Here is an 11,143-nt window from a genome sequence, read left to right as displayed (position 1 = left end):
TGTTCTTGTTGACTTTTATCCATTTCACTCAGCCATCTATTCAGTGCTTTTTTTTTTTTCCAAGGTAGGGTCTCACACTAGCTCAGGCTGACCTGGAATTCACTATGTAGTCTCAGGGTGACCTCAAACTCATGGGGGTCCTCCTACCTCTGCCTCCTGAGTGCTGGGATTAAAAGCATGTGCCACCATGTTCAGCTCTATTGAGTACTTTAAAAAAATATTTTTTTGCAAGAAGAGCACACGAGAGAGAATAGGCACCAGGGTCACTTGCCACTGCAAACCAAACTCTAGATCATGTGCCACCTTGTGCATCTGGCTTTACGTGGGTACAGAAGAACCAAACTTGGACTGTCAGGTTTAGCAAGCAAGCATCTTTAACCATTAAGCCATTGCTCCAGTGCATTTGAATTCTTTTTGATCCCCTTCAATTTAATTCAGCTGCTTGCTCATGGCCTCATTAGGTTTGCTAAATACGCTTATAATAATCGCCTTTTGAGACCTTGTTCAGAGGTTCTTGCAGGGGAGCTCAGCTACTCATGCACCCTTGACCAAGGACCTGTCCTCTATTCAGAGAAGGTTGTCCTCTTTGACTGAGCACGCAGCTTCAGGAGGGATGCACATGGAGTGGTGAGGGACGAAGAGGACATCTGTCCAGCCAGCCAGATCAGCTGAATAAACTTGGTCATCAGTGGGGTGACATGTCACAGCCAGATCGTCCTCACATTCTGTAATTTCATTTTGGAATTCTTTGGAGTTTCCTCTAGGCAGTTTTCATTGAAGATTTCCATTATGAAACTAGGCATTCGCTGAATTTGTTTTTCAAGGTACGGTCTCACTCTGGCCCAGGCTGACCTGGAGCTCACTATGTAGTCTGGGGGTGGCCTTGAACTCTCAGCAATGCTCCTACCTCCGCTTCCCAAGTGCTAGGATTAAAGGTGTGTGCCATGACTCCTGGCTGGAGAATAGGCATTTTTTCTTTTCCAGGTAGGGTCTTACTCTAGCCTAGGCTGACCTGCAATTCACTATGTAGTCTCAGGGTGGCCTCGAACTCATAGCAATCCACCTACCCCTGCCTCCCAAGTGCTGGGATTAAAGGTGTGTGCCACTATGCCTGGCTGAGTAGGCATTTTGGGTTGGCACATCTGGCTTTGATTTCTTGTGTTGTTTTGCATGGGGGTTTACTCATTTGAAGATAGTGCTTTTGAGAGTGCAGCAACCGTAGCTTGTGTGGAGTCATGTTGAGTGGCCAGTCATCTCTGATCCAGGTTGGTGTGAGATGGCTGTCTCTCTGCAGGTTTGGGCTGGGCTCACTGGAAGCTGAGCAGGCTCCTCGTGCGTGCATACTTTCCAGGAGGGTCTGGACTGAGGTTTGGGCAGCCTAGCCTACTATGTAGTCAAGGCTAACCTTGATCTCCTGCCTCTACTTCCCACATGCTGCGATTTTAGGCATGTACCACCATACCTTACTTATTTTTCCCCTTAAACAGTTGCACTATGGGCTTGGTGTTGTGGTTTTAATCCCAGCACTTGGGAGGCTGAGGTAGGTGGATCACCTTGAGTTCAAAGCCAGCCTGGGCTATGTAGAACTGAGTTGCAGGTCAGCCCTAGCTAGTGTAAGATGCAGCCTCGGAGAAGAAAAAGAAGTCTGACATAAGCAGAGAAGGGCTCCAGAACTGATCTAAGCACCAGGCACTGTGTAGGCCAGGCTGCCTAGGACACACAGGGCTACACGAGACTGTTCCAAAAATAAAAACACAAAGGAAAAGAGCCAGGCGTGATAACTCATGCCTGGAGGTTGAGACAGGTGTCCTGCTGAGAGTCTCAGACCAGTGTGGGCTACACAGTAAGGGCATGCCTCAAAAACACCTGGAGAGAGCGGGCGAGAGCAGAGAATGGCTGTGCCAGGGCATTTAGCCACTGCAAACAAGCTCCACATGTGTGCGCCTCCTTGTGCATCTGGCTTATGGGCGTCCTGGGGAATTGAATCTGAGCCCTTTGGCATCTCTTCAGCCCTCACCATACCCGGCCTTAAGCTATACTAGAGTTGTAGTAAACAAAAACAGCATGGTACTGGCACAAAACCAGGCATGTAAATCAACTGAACAGGAAAGAGGACCCAGATGTAAAACCCAGGCAGCTACAGCCATCTGAGTTTTGACAAAATATTAAAAAAAAAATTCACTGGAGAAAAAGACAGCCTCTTTAACAAATGGTGCTGGGAAAACTAGATTATCTATATGTAGAAGGATGAAAATAGATCCTTATTTCTCTGCATACACAAGAATCAAACCCCAAATGGATCACAGACCTTAATATTAGACATGAAACTCTGAAACTTCTAGAGAAAAAAAGCATGGGAAACACTTCAATATGTTGGCATAGGCAGAGACTTTCTGAATATAACCCCTAGTGTCTCAGGAAGTGAAACCAAAGTCAACCATTGGGATCTCGTGAAATTACAAAGTTTTTGCACAGCAAAGGACACTACAAAGAGGCTACCTATAGAATGGGAGAAAATCTTTGCCAGCTGATCATCTGATAGAGGATTTAGTATGTAGGATACCCCCCCCCAAAAAACCCCTACATAATAAGAAATCAAACAACCCAATCAAAAAATGGTCCATGGAACAGAATAGGCCAATAAACATTCAAAAACATGTTCTATGTGCTTAACCATTAGGGAAATGCATATTAAAAGTACTTTGCAATTCCATCTTGCTCCTGTCAGAATGGCTATAATCAAGAAAATAAGCCAGGCATGATGGCACACACCTTTAACCCCAGCATTTGGGAGGCTGAGGTAGGACTTCTGTGAGTTTGAGGCCAGCCTGAGACTCATTCCAGGAAGCACATCGGTCTGGAGTTCATTTGCAGCAGCTAGAGGCCCTGATGCACCCATTCTATCTGCCTCTTTCTCCCAGACGCAAAATGGCCTGGATACTAATGACCTCCCCAGTGGCTGACACTACTTACATTGTCTATACTTATGAAAACTGTCATTGAGAAGTTGAAAAAAAGAAAGCCACACATCCAGATGAAGAAAACTTTGCACTTCAGAGTATGTATTACCCTTGTATTCCTCAAACCTCTATATGGGGTGTGTGTTCCTGGGCATTCTCCTCATAGACCCAGTTCTGTTTGCTCCTGGATTTATTGTACAAAGATTCTAGCAAGATCAGGAATGGTCTGAGAGGCCAATGTTACTAGGTGACCCATGGAGGAACAGACTAGGTCTAGATGAGTTATCACAAAGCCCAGGACCCAAAGGGACTCTTCCTAAGCTGGGCATCTCGAGCTCTGCATTTTGTGAATGAACACAAAACGAAAGCCAGGTATGGTGGCTCATGCCTGTAACCCCAGTGCTCGGGAGACTGCGGCAGAAGGATCATTACTAATTCCAGCCCAGCCTGGGCTCCAAATGAGACCCACTCTCAAAAAGTGAAAACAAGTAAGTATGGAGGCTATCAAAAAATACATATTAAAAACACACATATATAAAGTGAAAACAGAACTAAAATCCCTTGAACCCAAGAGAAATGAACGGTGGGTTCAGCCAGACATTTGGCTGTGGTGAGTCCTTCACTTGCACAGAAAACCAAGGGAGAGAGAAGATCAGTAATCAGTGTTTCCACACATCACTGGATCTCACATATCCCCTGAAAATTGAAAGTGATTTGAAGGAGAACCAAAACAAAGGCCACTGCAACAAGAGCACTGTGCGCCACCTCTTTAATAGGTCAAAGTAACTGTACAATTCATTATATTCTTCCTGAGAATAATTTATATCCCCCAACAACTAAAGGGAGGGCATACTCTTCAAAATCACCTAACAGAACAGATGGTGTGACAACTGCACATCTACAGAGAATCAGATTCCCCCAGTCTCTGTTGCATGGGATTCTCTCCTGGGAAGACAGACGCAATGAAGGTTAGTTAGCTCCAGTGGCTACAAAATAGTCAACATGGCTTTAATCTTTCTTTATAAATTATATAAAAATGGAAAACAGGGATGGTCCTGGGACGTCTTCTCAATACAGTTTGGAGGTGCTCTGGTACAAAGCATTTCTGCTTCCAAGAGAAATTACATTGCTACAAAAAACTGGCACAGAATTCTGGTGAGAAAAGACAAGAGTTTTAGTCCTGCTCTATAGCTAGTTCGCAACCCAGTGCTTCAGTATCCACGGGAAAGTAAAAAGGGAGAGAAAGGGTGGTAGCTTTCTTCTGAAGCAAGCTTTCAAAATACAGCTTTTATATTCCTTCCTTGTAAATGGATTAGCATATTGCATCTGAAGGGTGTCCAGCCTGGACAGGAACTGGCCTGAAAGGTCTTGCGGCCTCCTGGACTCCTCACAGACTCTTTGCTCTTCTACCAATGCAGCAACGGTGGGCTGGGAATTAACATGGTCCCCAAGCCATTCCACTAATGCATTTTCCAATGAGAGGCAACCCACTGTAAATACCAACTGTCCTTTGTGACTCTTCAAAGCTTCTTCCTGCACAATTTCCATTCTCAGAAAAATCCACATTTTGGATCCAGACTTTTCTGAACATTATGATTTAGAAAAATAACAAAAATGAACCCAATCTAAATGTGGTCAAATGCAGACGAGAGATTTTCAAAACTAGCTGTCGTTCCGTGGGAGCTGCGAGTGCTGGCGACTGAGGAAACAGCCATTCCTCGCTGCTGGTGGAAGGCTAGAGAACATCTCCGAAGGGCAGAAAGACTTCCTTCTCGCCTGATGACGCTCAGTGTGGCCTCGTCTGTCCTAGCAGTTTGAGTCTTGCTTGGTCAATGACATCGAGCAGGTTCTTGGCATCTACGGCCAGGGCATGTGCGGCAGTCAGCATCTGCTTCTTGTACTCCTGCTGCAGGCTGGTCATGACATACTGCTGCGCCAGCTTCATCTTGCCGATGAGCTCACCCAGGTCGGAGTTCAGCAGCTTCTGAGCCATCTCAATCTGAAAAAAGAAGAGCGGGTTAGGAGAGCCAACACTGGGCACTTGTCTGGTGCCTTCATGAGAAGAAACTTCTTTCCCTTAAGCAAACTGCCCTCAGAAATAACAGAAAGGACTGGGTGTGGTGGCACACACACACACTTGGGAGGCAGAGGTAGGAGGATCACTGTGAGTTCGAGGACCACCTGAGATGACACAGTGAATTCCAGGTCAGCCTGGACTACAGCAAGACCCTACTTGAAAACAACACCAACAAAAACAACAAAACAAAAACCCCAGGATGGGAAGTGAATTCACAGCCACTGCACCCCATGTATGCATGTCATGACAAGAGCACAGGTGGTCGGATCTGCTCCTACCATTCCTAGTTTTCTCTGCCTTGTGGCCGACTCACTTCGCCCCAGCCATGATCTAGTGCAAATGCTCTCAACTCGGGCAGTACAATACGCAGTAGCCTGCTGAAGGTGACATCGATAATTTGACTCCAATCCAGGACAACTACAAGCATCCTCTTTTACTATGCTAACTCTGTCTGTCTGTTCTCCATAGCAGCAGAGAAATGCTTGGTCAGTGTCAGGAGAAGACACGCTTGTGGCACCTTGATGGACAAGCCACGGAACATACATGCTGCCCGGCCAGGCAGGTGAAGGTCTGTTTATTCACCAGCAGCCACTCAGCCACTTGCTCTTCTAAGATTCTGGAGCCCTGACATTCGTCTGCAGACACAAAACAGCACTGGACACGGCGGGAGAAGTGTGCAGGGAGCCCACTGAACAAAAACCGCGACAGATACGTACAAAGAGGGCCAGTCCTCTGCCTCAGAATGACCTTATAGAGGACAGCTGAAATTTGGCCTAGCGTGTACAAGTAGGCCAGCTAGCGTTCACTCTCATGAATGTGGCAGTGAGTGGCACAGAAGACTCTGAGCAAGGGGGATGACATAATCCAGATGGGTGGTAGGCAGGGTGAAGGATGGGGACACAAGAGACCATTACAGGCATTGGTGCTGTGAAGATATGAGAATCTGCCTGTACTTGTGTGTGTGGAGGGGCAGAATGGGACACAGATGTCCGATGTGTGGTGATGTCACTGCCTGGGAAGGCAGAGGAGGAAGAGCAAACTACTAATGTCCAGTGGACAGCTGGAGTCAAGAGTTGGTGCAGGTCCTGAGAATGGATTTGGGAGGAGTCATCAAATAGCAAAACAGCTATGGAAGCAGGGGTAACTGCCAGGGTGAGGGGGAATCTTTAAGAGAAGGTGGCCCCTCATGGTTGGCCATGCTCAAGGGCAGCAGAAGAAGAGCCAGTGTAGAGGCCTGGGCAGGAGTGAGGAAGGCTCTGTTGGGGAGTGGGCGAAGGGTCTGTGATGCCTCCAGGGAAAATGAGGCTGACTGTAGCTGCTCCCAGGCAGGGAGAGGAATGGAATGGGAGAGGGCAGCAGGAGCACAGGAAAGTCCTACACTTTAATGCATGGGGCTCATGTCTATAATCCCAGCCCTCGGAAGGCTGAGCAGGAGGATCACAGAGACTTTGAGTCAAGCCTGGACGACAAAGTGAGTTCTAGGTCAGCCTGGACTATAGTGAGATCCTACTTAAAAACAAGACCCCCAAAACAACCCCCCCCAAAAAAAACCCAAAACAACAACAAAAAACCCAACTGCTATTTGGGAAATGGCTCAGTAGTTGAAGGCATTTGCTTACAAAGCCTGCTGGCCCAGGTTCAATTCCCTAGCCACCTATGTAAAGCTGGATGGACATTTGTTTGCAGAGGCAAGAGACCCTGTTACATATATATGTTTGTGTGTGTGTGTATACACACACACATACATACATACGTATACATACATACCTATACATACATACGTATACGTACATATACACACACACACACACACACACAAATAAACTTAAACTTCAAAAAAAACTTTAATGGGACTAGAAGATGGGTTAGAGCTTCTCACATCAATGTGACTACAGATATCTATAGTTCTAGACATGTGCTGGGGGTGTGGGAGAGCAGAAACTGAAGAACAGGGGCTTGTGAAAAGGGTTAACTCTGCAATCAGTGTGAGACTGTCTGTTGCAGTCAGGTTCACATTGCTGGCAGAAATCACCCAGCTAAGAGCAGCTTTTGGGAAAAAAAGGGCTTATTTTGTCTTATACACTCAAGGTGAAGCTCCAGGATGGCAAGGGAAAATGATGGCATAAGCAGAGGGTGGACAACAGGAATAGTAGACTGTGCCAAACACTGGCATGGGGAAACTGGCTGTAAAACCCATAAGCCCGCCCCAAACAATACACTGCCTCCAGAAGGCATTAATTCCTGATCTCTATCAGCTGGGAACCTAGCACTCAGAACGCCTAAGTTTATGGGGGACCCCTGAATCAAACCAGCACTGTCTCAAGGAAGTATGTGGATGAACAATAGAGTAGGAACACTGCATATTCTCCTCTGGACTTCACATATGCATGGGGCACATCTGTTACACACCTGCGTATACCACACACATCACATCACACACACCATATATATAAACAAGAAAATAAGCTTTTTAATTTTTTTTCTGAGGTATGGTCTCACTCTAGTCCAGGCTGACCTGGAATTCACTATTGTAGTCTCCGGGCAGCCTTGAATTCACAGAGATCCTCCTACCTACCTCTGCCTCCCTAGTGCTGGGATTAAAGGCATGCACCACCATGCCTGGCTAAAAGAAATAAACTTCAATGATTATAAAACACCTTCCACTGCAGAGTGAGCTAGACCGTGTGCAAGACTCCTGTGGCGGCACCACTGGTTAGAGCCCCTGCCTGCCCTGAGCCCATGGAGCACCTGCACTTCTCAGCCCCGTGAAGAGCACGAGGCAGACAGCTCCTATTTGGTTATGAGCTTCAAATCATTTAAAAGTGTGACTAATCAGTGCAGAGAACCATCAGCACAGCTGGGTGGACTGCCCTGAGGTGAATGCACATTCCTTCACCCTGCACAGGACCCTGTTATTGCCTCAGTATGCTGCTGGCTGGAGGTGCAATACCCCTACTTACTTAGGACATATATCCACACTTGAAGAATCTTGTGACCTGTGTTCCTCAAAATGTTAATATCAACTGGTGAATGCTTTGAACTCCAGCCCTTGGGAAGTGGGGGTGGATTTAGAGTTCCAGGCCAGTCTTTACTACCCTATATCAAAAGGCCAAATAAATAAAAAGTCAGTGTCATGGAAGACAAAGTGACTGAGTAACTTGCGTGTGGAAGAAGGCCGCAGAGAGCCTGCGTATACCACACACATCACATCACACACACCATATATATAAACAAGAAAATAAGCTTTTTAATTTTTTTTCTGAGGTATGGTCTCACTCTAGTCCAGGCTGACCTGGAATTCACTATTGTAGTCTCCGGGCAGCCTTGAATTCACAGAGATCCTCCTACCTACCTCTGCCTCCCTAGTGCTGGGATTAAAGGCATGCACCACCATGCCTGGCTAAAAGAAATAAACTTCAATGATTATAAAACACCTTCCACTGCAGAGTGAGCTAGACCGTGTGCAAGACTCCTGTGGCGGCACCACTGGTTAGAGCCCCTGCCTGCCCTGAGCCCATGGAGCACCTGCACTTCTCAGCCCCGTGAAGAGCACGAGGCAGACAGCTCCTATTTGGTTATGAGCTTCAAATCATTTAAAAGTGTGACTAATCAGTGCAGAGAACCATCAGCACAGCTGGGTGGACTGCCCTGAGGTGAATGCACATTCCTTCACCCTGCACAGGACCCTGTTATTGCCTCAGTATGCTGCTGGCTGGAGGTGCAATACCCCTACTTACTTAGGACATATATCCACACTTGAAGAATCTTGTGACCTGTGTTCCTCAAAATGTTAATATCAACTGGTGAATGCTTTGAACTCCAGCCCTTGGGAAGTGGGGGTGGATTTAGAGTTCCAGGCCAGTCTTTACTACCCTATATCAAAAGGCCAAATAAATAAAAAGTCAGTGTCATGGAAGACAAAGTGACTGAGTAACTTGCGTGTGGAAGAAGGCCGCAGAGAGGAGATGGGCAGGCTGTGTCATGTAACGCACAGTGCAGGCTGCTCCTTCTCTGGAAGCATGGACTTGGAGCACACCCTGCAGTGCAGCCACCAGGGGTTCAGAGCTACGGGCGGGAAGCCACAAGGACAGCCTTGTTACAGGAGTACACGCGTGCTCTTGGCTAGGTCTCAAGTGCAGATAGCCAGAAAGCAGGAGAAAGAATGCAAATGTGGCGAGAGGCTGAGGTGGTGACACTGAATGATGGATGTGCAGGAGTTCTGTGCTGATCTTGCAACTTTTTTGTAGGGTTAAAAATCCCTTCAAAATAAAGAATAAAACCAGGCTGGAGAAATGACTTAGCAGTTAAGGCGCTTGCCTGCAAAGCCAAAGGACCCAGGTTCAAGTCCCTAGCACCCATGTAGCCAGATACACAAGGAAGCACAAGCATCTGGAGTTCATTAGCAGTGGGTGAAGACCTTGGTGTGCCCATTCTCTCTCTCCCTCAAATAAAAATCCCTGAAACACTCACAAAACTACCCAGTAATCCTCTTAATGTTCATACCCATATATTGATGCTCTTCTCACTTTTGGTTAGAGAACCTTCTCTTTCCAAATGGTGGTGACTTTAGGACAACTCAGAAGGCATCATAGTGCTGAGAAGTGACAGAGAAGTGCTCAGCACTGAAACATCTCCATCACACCTTCCAAGGCTTGGGGTCCATTATGGAAGAGGTGATGGAAAGAATGTAAGAGCCAAAGGAAGGACAGGACTCCTTACAATGTGCTCCTCCAGACACAAAATGGCCTGGATATCCATGACCTCGCAGTGCCTGACATTACTTACACAAGACCATCATGAAGAAAAGATGATGACATCAAAATAAAAGAGAGACTGATTGAGAAGGGGAAGGGGTATGATAGAGAGTGACGTTTCAAAGGGGAAAGTAGGGGGAGGGAGGGAATTACCATGGGTTATTGTCTACAATCATAGAATAATTGTCAATAAAAAAATTAAAAATCCCCAAGACAGGGCTGGAGAAATGGCTTAATGGTTAAGGTGCTTGCCTGCAAAGCCAAAGGACCATGGTTTGATTCTCCAGGACCCATGTAAGCCAGATGCCCAAGGTGACACATGCATCTGGAGTTTGTTTGCAGCTGCTAGAGGTCCTGATGCACCCATTCTCTCTTCTTTCTCTGTCTCAAATCAATAAAAATAAAATATTTTAAAAACAAACAAACAAAAAACAAAAAAGAAAAATAACTACAGAACCCCTGGGCATGCTAAGTTGAAGGAATAGGGAGGGGCATGGGGTTCAGGGTATCATCTGTAGACCCCAGGGTCTAGTGAGAATGTACTCTGTGTGTCCCCACAGATTACCACCTGATTGGGGCTGCTGAAGACAGAGACAACACACAGTTGTCACCTTTTATTTGGAAGTCATAAAAGACAAAACTGCTAAAAGTGGCATAAGTGGGGGCTGGAGAGACGGCTTAGCAGTTAAGGCGCTTGCCTGCAAAGACCCCAGGTTCGATGCCCCAGGACCCATGTAAGCCAGATGCACAAGGGGGCGCATTTGTCTGGAGTTGTTTTACAGTGGCTGAAGGCCCTGGGCACACTCATTCTCTCTCGGTCTGTCTTCTCTCTCTCTATGCTTGCAAATAAATAAATAAATAAACTTTTTTTTTTTTTTAAACTGGCAAAAGCTGGGCATAGGGGAGGTAGGAGGATCAAGAGTTCAAGGTCAAAGTCCAATCTGCAGCCAGGATTATTAAGCAGAAAAGTGGCAAAACTGATGACTATTTCCAGGAGACAATATTTTGGGTAGACTTTGGGCCTTTAAGCATATTTAGAAACATCCATTTACAAGAACCTTCACATGGCTTCTTCAAAGGGAAGCTCCTCACTGCAAACACCCATGTTACGAGAAGCAGCATGTTCCTGTCAGCAGAGCCTTCCCCATGCTCCCAGCCACCTGTGTTCCAGGGAAAGGCCTCACTCAGTGGTTCTGAAACCTGACAAGGTGCCACTCCTCCTGCTCTTTGCTGAAAAACCAAGTGTTGGCAGGGACCAGTGTCAGTGAGAAGCCATCTCTAATAGGACAGACAGACCAACGTTTGCTGGCCACGAACTGAGTAGCCTTCTTCAGCATCTGCTGAGGACATCA

General features: G+C 46.6%; 1 protein-coding gene across 12 annotated transcripts in view; it reads right to left on the bottom strand.

The window, feature by feature from the left end:
• Positions 1-3,712: 3,712 nt before the first annotated feature.
• Positions 3,713-11,143, bottom strand: part of Ptk2 (protein tyrosine kinase 2) — a 296,868-nt gene continuing 289,437 nt past the window's right edge. For all 12 annotated transcript variants that reach the window (XM_045143862.1, XM_045143858.1, XM_045143860.1 and 9 more), the window contains one exon: positions 3,713-4,959. In XM_045143862.1, coding sequence (XP_044999797.1) covers positions 4,747-4,959 — 213 coding nt within the window. In that variant the 3' untranslated portion in view covers positions 3,713-4,746. The remainder of the gene's footprint in view (positions 4,960-11,143) is intronic.

This window comes from Jaculus jaculus, chromosome 2, assembly GCF_020740685.1.
Source record: "Jaculus jaculus isolate mJacJac1 chromosome 2, mJacJac1.mat.Y.cur, whole genome shotgun sequence".
Taxonomy (NCBI): domain Eukaryota; kingdom Metazoa; phylum Chordata; class Mammalia; order Rodentia; family Dipodidae; genus Jaculus; species Jaculus jaculus.
This window is presented reverse-complemented; position numbering and strand designations above follow the sequence as displayed.